The sequence below is a fragment of the Perca flavescens genome, chromosome 7 (genome assembly GCF_004354835.1).
Source record: "Perca flavescens isolate YP-PL-M2 chromosome 7, PFLA_1.0, whole genome shotgun sequence".
Taxonomy (NCBI): domain Eukaryota; kingdom Metazoa; phylum Chordata; class Actinopteri; order Perciformes; family Percidae; genus Perca; species Perca flavescens.
In genome coordinates, this window is record NC_041337.1 from 17,701,318 (window position 1) to 17,717,372 (window position 16,055).

The window sequence follows — 16,055 nt, forward strand, 5'->3', positions numbered from 1 at the left end:
TTTGCAACCCAGCTGATAATTGTGGACACACCTTCATTGCCACCCATAAGCATGAGTGGGGCTGGGGAACCCACAAAAAAAGAAGAAATTTATATAAAAAAAAAAAAAAAAAATAAAAAAAAAAGGCATTGGGTTAATCTTTTAATTCAGCACAACACAGGTAGAACAGGATGACACCAGTAACATGTATGATGCCATTGTGGCCAGGAATGCTCAACGGTTCATAACTAAGAGGTTTAACTTTTCACACTGTCTGAAGAAACCGTTCTCTACCACAGCCAAGTGTCAAAAGCTGTGACTGCTCACTACAAAACTGATAGTACATAACATGTATGACAACAGTAACAGTGCTTCTTCAAAACAAAAAAGGAGGCATGAATGCCAGCTGAGTGAGAAGACATGAGGCATGGTTGTAAGGAATGTGAAAAAGAAAAGGATTGTTGGAATGCAGAACAAAAGTTGTGGCCTGACAGTTCAAAATGGATCAGAACCAGGACAGCTTACCATACAGCTGGTACGGTAAGCTGTCAACATAACACATTTACAGTATTTGTGATGCTTTTGTTTGAGCTACTAGCAAGGAATTTGGAAAACATGATAAAAGAAAGGAATGCTGCAGTAGAGGGTACTAGACACTGCAAACAGGGAGAGTAATATTAACACTCCACTTGTGACCGATGGAATAATGTGTATTATCAGTAAGTCACAGCAAAAAATAAAAGTAATGTGTAGTAGCCTACCAGTAAGTCAGAGCAAGCAGTTGAGTGTTCATATGAAGTAATTTTACTGCTGCTGGTTTTGGAATGACATTTTGCACATGAAAAAAAAAAAAAAAAAAAAAAAAAAAAAAAAATCAAACAAACATACTCTAACAACTTTAACCATAAACTGATATACCATTACTCAATATGAACCCTCAACTGCTTGCTCTGACTTACTGGTAGGCTACTACACATTACTTTTTGCTGTGACTTACTGGTAATACACATTATTCCATCTGTCACACACTCCCTTCTCATCCCTCTCCATCTGTGGTAGTATTAACAATACAGGGTTAGCACAGCACTTTAAAGCAACACTAGAGAATTTTGTAACTTAAAATAACTGTTCCATAATGGTTTCTGTGGTTCATCAACTCGTAACGGGGTTAACGGCACTTTTGCATTCACTTTGCGGCTGTCTACCGGCTATAACCGCACTATGAAAGTTTGTCAGACCGGGTAGCGGATCTGTAGTTTGAATGAGACAAATCCAGTTCCAACTTGTAGGGGGGACCAAAATGGGAAAAGTTCTCTAGTGTTGCTTTAATCAAAGCCACAAGATGGCACATGGGCACAAAAAGTTAACAGGTCTTCACGTGATCATGCCAGGAAACTGCAAGTTGTTTGAGATGGAATGGAGCGGCAAGCGAGAGATAAATTACGGTCCTTAATTTGCAAAGGTCTGACGCACGGCGTCAGCAATGTGCTTGGCGCTGATGCCGAAGATGTCCAGCAGCTCTTGAGACTTTCCGCTGCGGGGAACACCGGTCACTGCAAGCCGGGTCACAACAATGCCAGGCTCCTTGCCCACTGCTGACAGCACTGCTTCACCAAGACCACCTGGACAGAGACAGACAGACCATCAGCTCAAGTCACCAAGGGATGATGATGCTCTCTTAACAGACCCGGGTAGATCGAGAACACTCGTCCCTAAACATAATCACTGAGAAACACTACTCGCGGCCCCTGGTGTATTCTTTGGCAAGAATCAGTCTGCAAACTCTTAAAACTCTATGGTACATGACTGGAGAACCCTTCAACAGGACATTCAAAAACAGAAAACAACCCACCTTCCTTGTAGTGGTCCTCCACAGTGATTATCTGGCCCCTTGTAGCTCTGGCACTGGACATGATGGTAGAGGCATCCAGGGGCTTGATAGTGAACGGGTCAATCACACGGATCTTCTTTCCTATAGGAATTCATAACATTCGAGAGGGTTATCAGACCATACAGGCCAAATGAGCAGTTGATCCCCTGAATTACCAGAACATGGCTTGTGGATGTAGTAATGACATGGGGGCCTCAATAACTACATCTAACCACTAGAGGGCAATGTGAGTTTACCTTCAAGGGCCAGCATATCAGCAGCAGCAAGGGCCTCATGCAGAGTAACACCAGCTCCAATCACCGTTACACAATCACTATCGGACTGGCGCACCACCTGGTTAAGTAGAAGTGTATATACACATTTTCCTGGTGGCTAGTCCAGTCGCTTTGTTGCTACTTGGTGTACAAGTATGTGTAAAACCATTGCATTGATCATTACCTTAGCTATGCCCACTTCAAACTTCTCATCTGGAGAGTAGATGACCTCATTGTCTGGTCTACTGGTACGGATGAAACAGATACCCTGAGAATATAGAGTTACAACATAAAAATGCAAATTCCATCATTGTGAAGACAATTTACTGGACAAACTCTACCACAAGGTGGCCTGCCAACCTTCGTGTTGGCTGACAGCTCAACGGCTTTCTCTGTGGACACTGCATCGCTGGGGTAAAACACCGTACATGTTGGGATAGCACGGAACATGGCCAAGTCCTCCAGGGCCATCTGGGAAGGACCATCCTCACCTGAAGGCAGAGGAAGATCAGTTAGGAGACCGTGGACACTTCTGGCCTATAAGAAAACTAGTGATGCTTCAGCAGAAAGCTTACCGATGGAGACCCCACAGTGGGACCCTACCAGGTTGACATTTGACTGGGAGATGGCTCCCATGCGGATCTGGTCATAGGCTCTAGAGAAGAAGGCAGCAAACGTGCTGGCAAATGAAACTGTGCGGTCACGGGTGGCACAGCCAATGGCCACTCCCACCTGCAGCAAGTAAAGACAGTTAATCAGGGTTAGTCTTAATGAAAGGAAACAGGATTACATGGTCACAAGTGACAAGCAGTAGTGAGAGGCTGGAATTATTATGCTAGAGAATACAGAGTAACAGTTCAGACCAATTTGGAGCACATTATGGAAGAGTTAAGCGTAAGCCAAGTTTATCCCACTTTCAAGTTGGAGCCAATCATGTCCAACGTCGGTAACTTAGCAACTGAAAATGAGGCTACAGCATTTAATCATCCGTGAAGACCGAAATATTGTGTACCAAGTTCTGTTCAGCAATGAAGCACTCAATGTAGCGGTCAGGGAAGGCTTTCTTGAAGGTCTCTGAGAAGGTAGAGTTTTTGGTGTCTCCATCGAGGGCCACCACTCTCTTGCTTGCCTGGCCCAGCTTGGCCAGTGCCAGGCCGTATGCACGCCTTGTTGCCATCTGACAGAGTAGGAAGGAAACGTGTAAGCAACAGAGATTAAAAGGTAATGAATACAATAAACAATATTCTACATGTAGGTTAAAGGTTATCTCAGGTGCTTATATTAGTATAAGGCAAGGCAACCACCCACTATACCAACAAGAAACTTATGCTGAACAGTGGTATCACTGAATTTTCATTGACCGTTTAAAGTGTCCTGAAAAATCCAACCACCACAATAAAGAAACTCAAGTGACAAGTTAAAAAAAAAAACACTACCTTTTCTCCCATTTTGTATGCTGGGGGTGAAGGCATGGAGATGGTGCTAAGGTCTGCAGGTGCCGTGTCATCTTTGGGCAGTTCAGGGCACACTGTCTTGTTGGGGACCTGGATCTGAGCCTGGAGGTCTTTCAGGATGTCATCCACCCTGTCCTTAGGGATAGGCTTTCCATGCCAATTATCAAGATCCTCAATATCTACAGCCAAGGGATGAAAAAGTCTCATAAATAAAATTCAGAGAATAGAATACAATCGTTGAGTAAATAAAATATTCCCATATGGAAGCCACACTTACTTTTGAGTCCCTTGCCCTTGAATGTTTTGGCTACAATGCAAGTGGGTTTGTCCTTGACCTGCTGAGCCTGCCAGAACGCTTTGCACAGCTCCTCGACATCATGTCCATCCACAACATACGTGTTCCATCTACACAAACAATGGCTCCGTTTTAACCGCATACCAATATTATAAACCAGGGCTGCAACTAACGATTTTAATAGTAGATTAATCTGTTGATTATTTTTGCGATTAATCTGATTATAATAAAAAAAAAAAAAAACTAATTTACATCAACTCAATACATACATACTGGTTTTAGTTAATGTTGTGTAAAGGTAAGTAACCCAAATAGCAGAGACAGACAGACCAACAGATTCATTAAAATTATTACCATCATTGTAGTAAGTGCAAGTTAAGTTCATTTATACACCATAAAAAAAAAAAAATTATACACCGTATATACCATACGATAATTTAATTCGTTGCCAACTTTAGTAATCAAATTTTATCGATTCGTTGTTGCATCCCTATTACAAACATTACTTGTCCGAAGGACAAGTGCCTCAAAAAGTTAATGTCAAGCCCTGCACATTAGGGATGGGCATTAGATTACATTTTCTTTGATCGTCGGGAGAATTAACGATCGACTATCGATTAATCATTATTTTTATATTAAAATTCATTATTTACTTAATTTTATAAATTAAAAATGCAATGAAAATACAAAAATACAGCGCGTTTTTCCTCGAGATCTTAATTACAAGAACAACTTGTGGCAGTTAAACTGGAGGTTATAGATTATAGATACATGCGCTGCGGCGCGCTGAAGCAGCAGAACCTGTAGCTGCGAGCCGGCGTTCTTAAACAGAACGTAACTCAAAACTATCCAAGGCACGGGACAAAGCCTAATAACCAGTAGGCTAACTCACATACAACTTCTGCACCAGTCTACTGATGTTTGTTGAGAAAGATAAGCATGTTGACATGATCTGGGGTCAGATCCCACCTGCTACGTGGTGACCGTCAGTCCAGCTGCCAAAAACAGCTGAATTGCCGGGATGCACAGACCTCTGCGCTAACTGGGCCAGCCCGGGGAACCTTATTCCATTCTTTGTAGTGAGTTTCTACCAGTCTGGTGATGGTACGTCGGGACGAAATGTGATATGCTGGTTCCACTATCCATGTCAATGAACTTGCAGGTCCCTTGGGTAATTTCTCTGCTCGTTGTGCATCGCAGCTCCTCCGTGCCAACGCCGAGTTTATGCTAGGTTGAGACAGAGCAGGATGCACCGCGGCTGCCACCGACATTAACAGGCTCGGATACACTTTGTTTAGTGGTAGGCTACATCATTTGAGTCGTGGCCGTGTTGTACTTATAGACGGCATCTAAGTGTTTGCAGTGAACTAAGTTAGATTTAAAAAAAAAATAAAAACGAAATGGTCCCACGCCACACTTCGCTGTGTCCTCTTCAGGATTACTTTTGAAATCAAAAATGGAAACTTGCAGCCAGGTAACTGCGTATGGAGTCAAATATTGCCTCAGAGCGGTAAAATGTTTAATTGCTGCCACACTGAAATTAATTTAATTGCTTCAAGACTCCCATTACACAACCAGTATTAGTTTAATCGATAAATTAAGACAAAATTCTTAATCAATTATCGATCGTCGAGTAATCAAGCCCATCCCTAGTCCACATCCAGTATTTGGATCAGACCGCATTCTCATCTGAAGTGATAACTAGTTCAGTTGGAAGGGAACAGAAACCCGTTTTCAAGCGGACCAGAGTTTGGATGAGCGTTCACGCCAGCCCAAACAAACCGGACTATCACACCAAAAGCTCTAGGATTAATTTAAAATGGACCAAACGAGGTAGGTGTGAAAGTAACCTAAAACCTAGAGAATTCAATAACCATGGACGTATGGAAATTCAAAGTTACTGACCCAAAAGCTTCACAGCGCTTGCGGTAGGTCTCCATGTCGTGCTTCAGGGGTGCGGCCTCACTCTGACCGAGCCGGTTGACATCCATTATAGCCACCAAGTTGTCCAGCTTGTAGTAGGAGGCAAAGGCCATGGCCTCCCACACAGAGCCCTCCGAACACTCTCCATCACCCATCATGCAATACACACGGTAACTACAACACAATGTAGAAAGGGGAAACTGATGAATGGAACATTTAACAGTAGTTAGATGATTAATAAAAGTATTGAGTTGAGATTCGTGATGGGTGGCCTACCCATGGGAAAGTGAAAGGTCATTAGACTCCGCTCGGCACAGAATAGGTCACTGTCTTGAGTGAAGAACATTACAGTCGATCTAGGCTATATGAAACTACAGAGCATTCACATCAACGGTGTGCTTGGCCATCAGTGGTATTTCAGACTCAATGACAAAACACACAGATCACTTTGGTCTTGCCAATGGAAACATTTGGCAACTTTGTTAAAACTTTCCATTCAGAGTCTAATTGGCATTCATTTCGGTGTCTCACGCTCACCATCCACTCAAAACGTAACATTAGCCTACTACTCTTTGGCTGGCTCGCGAGCCTAAACAAGCGTGTGCGGCGTGCCGGTTTTGTTTCCGGTCTAGCTAGATACGGTGTGGGGTTGTAGTGTTCCTAACGTTACTAGTTGTTGCAATAGCATGTGAATAAAAAAAACTCATGAATGTTCATCTTGCGATTTATTAAAAAAAAAAAAAAAAAAAAAAAAAAGGTATATGATCAACCTTTTTATTTAAATTCATCTGAAAAGGTTAGAGATTAGAGGTGAATCAGTCACGCCCTTTTCGGGGTCCTTCTAGCTGGCATGTCTAAAAGTAGGAGGAGCTGCTAGACAAGATGCAGCTGTCACAGGGAGATGTGCAGCATATTGCCATGGAATAAATGCAATGGAGAGATCCCTTTCCAGCCTCATGTACCACAGGGGATGATGTTGGAGTTTTGACTTGTACGAATGTAACCATCATCCGCTCGCTCATTGTAAATGCAAACATCTGCTTCTGGCTCATTAGCCATTTACTGCAATGTTACTGTTAAACAGGCCAAAGTTACATTAAAACAGGCCAACATTAGCCAACTGGTAACCTTAACAAGCTAACAAACACTTAACGTTACACCACCCCCCAATAAACTTGCTAGCGAGCTCACCAACTTGGGTTGAATTCCCTGTTGCAGCTGCCCTAAGGTTCGGGACTGGCTCTGTTTTCCTGGTGTTTGCTAACTTTATGTAACCAAAAAATAAATAAATTGCAGCAGTACGTTATCCACCACTGAAAGCCACTGTCACTCTGACAATCAATACTCCTGGTGAGCGGACCTGCGTCTGATGCGCTGTGTGCGCACAAACGCGTTGTCATGGAGGTTTAATAAGAACTGCACTCACTGCTACACATAACTTGCTTTCAGTTAACACAGTGTAGGGCTGGGTACCGATTTCAATACTTTAGGTACCAACCTAATTGCCTCTTAAGTATTGAAAAATGCCTCGTCATTCAATACCCAAGGAGTAAATCTCATCATCAGTGAGCCAATAAGCATGCAGCATGATTCTACCAAGATCTAATAATTGTGGCGATTGGCTGTCCAACGTTACACATCGTAGAGACCACGCCGGAAAAACTACATTACACAGAGAGAGGGGGCCCACGTAGTAGATGGAAAATAAATAAAAAACATTTGTGCCAGAATGTGTAATGTTTTATAAAATTGGTATTGAAAAAAAAAAGAAAAATTCAGTTAGGAACGGTTATCTGAGTCACGGTATTTGTCTCGGCACTGAATATTTTTGAACGATAACCAGCACTAACACTCTTAACCACGCAGTTTTAAAATTGGTTAACCACTGCATCCCTAGTTAGGAACTATTTATTAAACCCTTACATTGTGGACAAATCTGATAAAGCTTCAAATAATTAGTTTGTATCATCTGTGCAAGGCTTGAGGTACAAACTACCTTAAATATTGGGTTGTAATTTCTCCTCACCAACAGAATTATTGTCAAAGAATATGATAGAATCCTGCAATCCACCCCTTTTTCTAGAGGGGTAGGGGACAATGGATGTTTAGGGCATGATGGCAGGTCAACAGATTCCACATAGCAGTGGTGCACACATAGTCTGAAAGCTGGGGACCTGAGGAATCATTTGACATGCAGCTCATATTTTTCCAGTCAAATAAAAATCAAATCGATGAATTAAAAAATTGTGAAAGTAAATAAGGGTTTAGTATATTATGCTGCAAGTTTATGATTGCCAGTCTTATGTTCACTTATGTCTCATAAGTTATTGCATTTTTTTTGGTTGATTCCATTTGTTAGAGAGATTGTGCATAATTTCAATTTTTTTTTTACCACTAGAGAATAAAAGAAATAAAAAAGCTCTCCAAATTATACTACATTAAGATACCAAGACCTTGAGGAACACCATAAACAAAAACAGTCATGCAGTGACTGGCATCAAAAACTGACATTTGGAAATTTCTGCAAGAATTGCAATTTTTCAGCGATTTAATTCCCTAGGTCTCTAGTTTGTAGTTGTAAAGTTTCATGAGGCTGGGATTATCCTAGAAGTCACAAAAAGTAATTGTATACAGCAACACATGTTTCAGAAAATTGTCTCACTAAATTACATTTGCTATGGGGATGAGTCTCACTGAGTGCACCATTTTAGAATAGATAACATTTATACTGCATGAAAAAGAAATGCATGGGATTAGCATAAAGTGGGCATGTTCGAAAGGGGAGACTGGTGGGTACCCATAGAACCCATTTTCATTCAGATATCTGGTTGAGGTGAGAGGTCAAATGACCCCTTTGAAAATGGCCATGCTAGATTTTCCCTCACTGAGTTTTAGCACAACTTTGGAACATTATTCAGTCCCAGGGCAGTCACCGTGACAAGGAGTTAACACAATTACAGGTTTATGCATTAAAACAGATTACAGTGCATCAAGCTCCACTTTAAAAGAAACCAGTTACCTGCCAGTCAAGGAATTACACAGTCTTGTTAAGCAAAGCTCTTTGTTAAACAAAAAGGTTACACAAAATCTTCAACGTTGTCCAATAAAGTTTAACGTCACTCAAAATGTAGGACATTTCACCTTTACAGAAAGGGTCTAGTTGGGAGTATAGAGAACCGCTGCCCTTAAGCAATCTACTTTAAAAAGGATGATCATCAGACGAATGCTGAAGACTGTGCAAAGATGTTTCAGACCACCATATATCAGTTGTAAAAATAAAAAGCAGGATTAAGTCTTTGAACCTCTTATGAATAGAGTTTTTTTGTATACATACGCTGATTTGTCAAAGTGTTTGCCAGTGTAGGCCATCCCACAGGCAGCCCCGAGACCCTGTCCCAGAGATCCTGTAGCCACATCAACAAAAGCCAGTTTCTAGAGAATAGGAGAGAAAAAAAAAAAAAAAAAAAAAACAACATTATGTTAGACATGGAAAGTGACTGTACATAATTCACCAGAAAGTAATTTGAGATTCTTGACTTACTGGTGTGGGGTGCCCCTCAAGGTCACAGTCAATCTTGCGCAGGTTGAGCAGATCAGACTCCTTCACGAAACCAGCCTCCGCCCAGGCAGCATACAGGACAGGTGCAGCATGACCCTAGAGACACAATGGCGATACCAAATCTCAGGTGTGCCGGCCAACTGAAGAATAGCAATCTCTCCTCATAAACAAAGAAATTCATGCCAACCTTTGAGAGCACAAAGCGGTCGTTACACTGGTTGCGGGGGTCATCTGCTTTATAGCGCATGGTGTGGAAGAAGAGCACAGACATGAGCTCTGCAGCACTGCAGCATGATGTGGGGTGACTAGGGAGAGAAATCGAGACAAGTCTGTTGAGAACAGTTCACACACAAAAAAAAAAAAAAAATTCCACACACCATGCACATACATGCATGGGTTGCTACATCCAGGAATCCTCATTTTGTTTTAGTTTGACAATAAAGTAAAAAAAAAAAAAAAAAAAAAAAAAAAAAAAAAAAAAAAAGTGTACCACAATTGGTCATTCCTGAAAAGGAATGAAAAAAAAAAAAAAAAAAAAAAAAAAAGATCCATTTGGCAAGCAAAGATTGTTTTTAATAGAGCATCCCATCTTTTGAGATTAGGAGTATCACAGTCAATAGATTGTTAATCTGTAACACGATCACATCAGTTATGTTTCCACACTTCAGAGCAAAAAAAAAATAATAATTTGTGAAGCAGTTAGTTGCAGCACAGTGGTCAGAGTATTGTAATCGACATGTTTAGAAACCCCACGTTACTCAACAGCATCTCCGCTTCCCTATTGGGTTAAATTATAAAATGGCATCATTTCAACCATGCTGAAACACTGTTATCTTATTCAAACATACATCATGGTCACGGTTAAATTTAATTAAAAACCCAGTGCCCTGTTTACCCAATGTCCTTCTGTTGAGCGATAACCTGCTGAGAAATAAACTTAAGTAAATTCATTAAAGCTGTAACAAAAAGCAATCAGATACTGAAGTGTAATGTTCCATATCAAATTAAAACTCAAAATCATTTCTTAAGGGAGAAAATATCAAAACATTGCATGCCTCACAGTCAGGATATCCAAGACATAATGTATCTATTTCCTTGTCAGTTGACACAAGGAAGTAAGAAACAGGTTTACCAAACATTTATTTTTGAAGGTTGCAGTTGCGCAAGTGAATAAGTAAAAAAAAAAAAAAAAATTCCACAATGCCAGCATACTGGAACTGAGGACATGTGACAGCAGGTAATTGGGACCGACAGCCATCCAAAACTCATTATTCGAATTACGGGAAGCATTTCTGTTGCCTTCTGGTGAAGTGTATTGCAGTTTTGGATGTGTACACAGACCATGTATCGACAGACTACTAGGAGGACAAGGGCCGACGAAATAATATCTACGTTACAGAAGCGAGATAGATAGAGAGAGAGAGAGAGAGAGAGAGAGAGAGAGAGAGAGAGAGAGAGAGAGAGAGAGAGAGAGAGAGAGAGAGAGAGAGAGAGAGAGAGAGAGAGAGAGAGAGAGAGAGAGAGAGAGAGAGAGAGAGAGAGAGAGAGAGAGAGAGAGAGAGAGAGAGAGAGAGAGAGAGAGAGAGAGAGAGAGAGATATAAATAAAAGGGTACACCCGTCATTGGGTCAACAAGGAAACTATTCCCGCTTGGCCCTAGTTCAATCTAACTAGATAACTGTGTGAAGAGAAAAACTTGTTTTTTTGTGTACATGTCTATAGTCATTTTAAGAGGCAACTGCAACTTTAAATTACAGCCTCAAACGGAGCACGCGAATAACCTTTCACATGATCACGTGGTTTGTTAGCTAATAGAAGCAGGTCGGTGCTAATAGAGTCCAAGTTTCATCCAGCAACACTGATAGTAGCATACTGCATAGAATGCAATCTAGCATGAATTCTCAGCTAGATAGTACTGACTGTTGATAACTTAACTAGCTAACTATCGACGCAGACACTGCCATTTGTTTTCATTCATAGCACAAATTGTTAGCTTATGCTACTCCAAGCGTTGCCGGACCCAGACATATTTAATTTACAAAGTAACGAAACGTTTATACGTTGTACTTGCTAGCGGTCTGCTGTGGCTACGCTTTCCACCGCGTGAAGATAATCTGCAGCACGTGTAACGTTAACCAGGCACCAACAGGTAAAACGTGCGTCCCCTACAGTAACGTTATAACAGATTGCATTTACATTTTCTTCGTAGGTAACTATACCTGTTTCAATAACTCGAGCCATCATAACTTGAAGTGACTTACCCAGAGTTAGAGGCGCATGTCGCCTTGATGGAGTTGATCCTGAGCTTGTTGGCGACGTCTTTCAGCCCCTGCAGAGTTTTCTCATCGGGTTTGTGGTAGCTAGTCATGGTTTCGGGATTATTTTCTGAGAACCGTGTCACCTTGGAAAGTAAACTATGTTTTTTCTTTTAAATTAAAGTCACACTACTGCTTCCCGGGGTAGTAGGTTCAAAGCTGCGCCACGCCGCTGCTAGCTGCCCGATACAAGTACAACCGAGGAGGAGGAGGAACCATTGAGGAGGGGATTTATGTCTCCTCTAACTCTGCCACGCCCACCTAATCCAGTCATTGGAGGAACAGCTGTGGGGCTAGTTGCGCATGAGGCGCTGCTTTCACAAATAAGTTTTCAGCTCATTAAAGTTACAGATCTGTGGTGACTTAGTTCTTATCATTTCACCTTTTAATGAGCAAATCACCAATATATGGACATAAAACACGAGTATTACAACAGGTAGCTACAATGTGGAGAACTAGGTAACGTTTATGTCGTTGTATGTTTGGAAATTATCAGGGAATAGCCTACAACGGAAGAAATTGCACCCACCAGTTAATAAAATGGGCAATATTTTCATTAAGATGATTTCTTGATTTGTCTTGGTTTTGGCCAAGGAATCTATGAAATATTGTATAGGTTCCTTCTTTTTGGCAACAGTATGATGAGGTGTGGAAATATTATTGATAACTTCAGATTACTACTATTAATCAGAAACAATTGGATTATCCGATACAATGTACACACTTTTTACTTAGGTGGACAGTAAAGACTACATACAGGGATTTTTTTCATACATATCCATTGCATGTCACTGTTCCCTTAAAGCTAAAGTTGGATGGCTGCCAACAGGGAAATGGTGTCAGATTTTGCCCTCTCATCCTTACTCAGGGAAACACAGTCCAGCAACAGAAATACTCCCTCATTTGTGACTGATTATTTGCATTTGTACATATCAATAGATGCATTAGACATTTTATTTTGTATTTTATTGTTAAAAAAACAGATTGGCTGTAATAGTGTAATAACATGACACAAAGCAACCCTATTTGTGCACATTTACAGATACAGAGTGCATCATACAAGATATACAACGCTTCTCATACAACCCAATCACATCACCCACCTATACACACCAAGCCTGTGTTTCAAGGAAGTCAAACACTTCCTCATTTTGGCCATCATTGCATTTCTTGTGGCTCAGATATTTCCTCTTCTTTAAGTTCCTGAAATGACATACATGCCATTAGAACAACCAGCAGGGGAGCCATTGAGGTCTGACCACGCCACAATGAGAAATAAGATCTTTTTTAGTTTTACCTTGAGTCTCTCCCGGGCCTCAGTCCTCTCCTCCAGGGATACAAGATCTTTGTCAAGTCGCTCCAGCTGTGGCAGAAGAATCAGTACACTCAGCCGGTAGTCTGTCGTTTCCACTAGAGGATTCTCAGAAAGGACCAAAGCCCGCAGAGTTTTGGACACAAGCCCAAGGCATTTTAGGGCATTCTCATCTAAAATTGCATTGCCTCTAAGGGGGAGAGACAGAAGTATATGGAATATATAATCTAGTATATATAATTGTATTTGGTATTTTACTGAATTGATGACAGGTTCTGATCTGTCCTATTGTCATACATGTGTGTACCTGACATTAAGGTATTGGAGACACTTCATGTTGGGGCTAAGGCCATCCAGAGTATCTAGCTGGTTGTCTCGAAGATGAAGGGTGGTGAGGCGCTCTAGCTTTTCTAAACCTTTCAGATCCTTGATGACATTTTGGGCCTGAACAGAGAGCAAGAATAGTTATAGGCACTCTGTTCTCTGGGTCATTACATGGGTGCATGGATATTAAGGCTTGTGTTAATGGATTCATCTCATCAAGTGTGTTAGAGCTATAAATCATAGTGCTTTTATTACCATATATAATCGTCGCAGGTTGGGAAGGTTGATGCCATCAATGGTTTCCAAGTGGTTTCCCCTCAGCTCTAGAGTTACCAGGTTGGCAAAACAGCCACTCTGAAGGCCGTTCACTCTCTGAATACCATTACCTGTTAGAGAGGTTGGAAAATGTCATGTTAAGGACTTGCCAAAAATAAACACTAGGCAGAGTTTGTTATATACTGTATAGACTGAATTATAACACATGGGATTTGGTAAACCTCCTTCTGATCAAATACATAATTCCTGTGTCTTATCACCTCCCTATGGAAACTCTGGTTTATCTTAATACACCACTCATTAATATCATAGAGCCACTACTTATCCTGACATTAAACCAACAGACCAACCTGTAAGATTGAGGCTCTCCAAGGCAGGCCCGACCAGGCCATCCAGGTCTATTAGCTGGTTCACTGCCATACTCAGCCACTGCAAGTAGGTCAACTGAGCGAAAGGTTTCCCTTTGAAGCACGATACTGCATTATTGTCAACCTACAGAAGAGTTGCAATCAACATTCGTCATCAGTTAGAGTGAATCATACTGACAGCCCCAGAGATGCCCTTTTCTAAATGAATAAGAATAGAGAGGTGCTTGCCTTCAGCCAGAGCAGATGAGTCAGAGATGCCAGAGGAGCAAGATCAATAAGGTGGTTGTTGGATATGTCCAGAAAACGGAGGTGAGTGTAACTGCTGATTGCGGCAATGTCATTCAGTCCTCTGAGGAGTACGGTGTTGACAAAAGGGACAATTATTATATAAAATTACAGGAAGATAAGCTGAATTTAAAGTTACAGAGGCAAAGGCAGCCACTTTTGCTTTGCATGTATTTTTGTCTCTTTACTTGTCTTTTAGGTCCACTTTGACAAATGCATGTCCTAGACCATTTCCTGTTCGGCACAGCAATGAGAGGCCCTGACTTATGGTTTCTTGGGTCAAATGGCAAACCTGTACCTGTGAGAGGGAAGACATCATATGATGAGACAACCTGTCTCATTGGAACCACAGCTGCAGCTAAAAGTTACATAGTATTGCTTTAAGTAATGCTTAACTAATGCATGACTCATGACGATTTAATGCATGAATTAATTAAGGCTTTATCATGAATTCCTGTTGCTCTCCATCAACAAATTTGATTAGTTCACGCTTAATAGATCACCAATTAAGTAATGTTAATTCAGCTACTTCATATACATTAATTGATATGCAGCCAAATTAGCTGGATTCCAGTTACATAAAAGTTCAGACCCATGCATTTATACTCAAAGAAATAAGTTGTCAGATGCCACGTTTACAACTTGAGTGGAGCATAAGTTGTTTTGGTTTTTTATTTGTTTGTTGTTGAAAGAAGTGGAGTGAAGCATGGTAGAGAATGATATACTAAAACTAAAGTCATGTAGCAGGTGCCAACTGACAAATACTATAAGAGGAGCGTCCGCTGAGTCGAGTAAACCTCTATATGTGCGCCTGCTCTACCAACTGAGCGAACCCGGCCACCAAATCTAAATATATAACCCAAAATTATTAATTTATTTTAATGCATTTCATGACATTTGACAAGTTCTGGGGCCTTGGAGAGAAAGGCTTCCTATGATTGGGTAGCTCGGTAATGGGATGAGACCTGGGATTTGTTAGCCTAGAAATCTAGACGCACCCTAGTGGCAGCAAATTTATTTTGCAACATCTTGATGTGGGTCTGGGTCTGGCTTGTCAGGCTAGGGATTTGTGGGAATTGAGTGACTTTGTTTACTGCACCTGCTTAAATCAGCATCGTATGGTAGTAACTGTAAGTTAACGTTACACTGGTTTTGTAAAAAAAGATAACGAGTGATATAAACTGCACAACACTGACCAGAATACAACTTCCAACTATCTGCAAAGATGGGACACAGCTACATTTAATGGCGGGACTTGTGTGCACATCTTCATAAGTACTAACATTAGCTAGCTAACGTTATACCTTCTCGTCCTCTCCGGGTCCTTCTTGATGAGTTTCTTCCTCTCCCTCTAACGTTCCATCGGACAACACTGCATCTTCATCCATGTCAGACATTCTGGTCAATTTGGCTCGTGTTATCAGAAAAAGTAGCAGGTCACTGCAGCGGACCAGTTGGTAACTCAGCTGACAAGCGGTTACCTAGTCACACTGCATGGAGTTTAAGCGTCGTAAGAACTGACTGGGTTAACGTAACTAAACTAGCTGTAGCTAGCTAGCGTTAGTGCTTTATCGGACTGTTGCAAGGCCTGCCAAGTTACAGTAGCTAGCTAACGTTAACCTTGTAACTGAACATTTCAACTATTATAAAGACATCGAAATGCAAAAAACAACGTTAACTTACTTAGCTAGCTAGTAATCGTAGGAAGTAGCTAGCTAGAAGCTAACATACGTGTTAAACTAAAGCCAACTGCAGTTGATATCAGACCGCGTTTGTTGATGTTGCCATGGAAACTTAACAGCCACAAGACTCATTTGATGG

General features: G+C 41.2%; 2 protein-coding genes across 3 annotated transcripts; both read right to left on the reverse strand.

The window, feature by feature from the left end:
• Positions 1-662: 662 nt before the first annotated feature.
• tktb (transketolase b) lies at positions 663-11,722 on the reverse strand. Its single transcript, XM_028583014.1, has 14 exons — positions 11,616-11,722; positions 9,543-9,660; positions 9,338-9,451; positions 9,131-9,228; positions 5,779-5,970; positions 3,856-3,983; positions 3,561-3,757; positions 3,137-3,301; positions 2,700-2,856; positions 2,485-2,615; positions 2,309-2,392; positions 2,107-2,203; positions 1,832-1,951; positions 663-1,601 (listed from the first exon to the last, which is right to left on the reverse strand). Exons 1-14 carry the CDS (start codon positions 11,720-11,722, stop codon positions 1,429-1,431), a joined length of 1,881 nt encoding a protein of 626 aa, XP_028438815.1. The 3' UTR covers positions 663-1,428.
• An 891-nt stretch (positions 11,723-12,613) lies between these two features.
• On the reverse strand, positions 12,614-16,027 carry lrrc23 (leucine rich repeat containing 23). 2 transcript variants are annotated; one of them, XM_028582693.1, is made up of 8 exons: positions 15,539-16,027; positions 14,423-14,532; positions 14,178-14,298; positions 13,932-14,073; positions 13,561-13,691; positions 13,289-13,425; positions 12,967-13,032; positions 12,614-12,872 (listed from the first exon to the last, which is right to left on the reverse strand). In XM_028582693.1, exons 1-8 carry the CDS (start codon positions 15,629-15,631, stop codon positions 12,773-12,775), a joined length of 900 nt encoding a protein of 299 aa, XP_028438494.1. In that variant the 5' UTR covers positions 15,632-16,027; the 3' UTR covers positions 12,614-12,772. The 2 variants fall into 2 exon arrangements, with proteins under 2 accessions (XP_028438494.1, XP_028438492.1); XM_028582691.1 differs by having other exon boundaries at positions 12,967-13,171.
• Positions 16,028-16,055: the final 28 nt, after the last annotated feature.

Excerpts from the sequence above, each read along its gene's own strand:
- tktb (XM_028583014.1), bottom strand. The coding sequence starts at position 11,722 with ATGACTAGCTACCACAAACCCGATGAGAAAACTCTGCAGGGGCTGAAA. Across the intron at positions 2,393-2,484 it reads AGCTGTCAGCCAACACGAAG|GGTATCTGTTTCATCCGTAC; the intron begins GTTGGCAGGCCA and ends CTATATTCTCAG. Across the intron at positions 1,602-1,831 it reads GGAGGACCACTACAAGGAAG|GTGGTCTTGGTGAAGCAGTG; the intron begins GTGGGTTGTTTT and ends GTCTCTGTCCAG.
- lrrc23 (XM_028582691.1), bottom strand. The coding sequence starts at position 15,631 with ATGTCTGACATGGATGAAGATGCAGTGTTGTCCGATGGAACGTTAGAG. Across the intron at positions 14,533-15,538 it reads GACCCGGAGAGGACGAGAAG|GTACAGGTTTGCCATTTGAC; the intron begins GTATAACGTTAG and ends TCCCTCTCACAG. Across the intron at positions 12,873-12,966 it reads AGGCCCGGGAGAGACTCAAG|GAACTTAAAGAAGAGGAAAT; the intron begins GTAAAACTAAAA and ends ATGTCATTTCAG.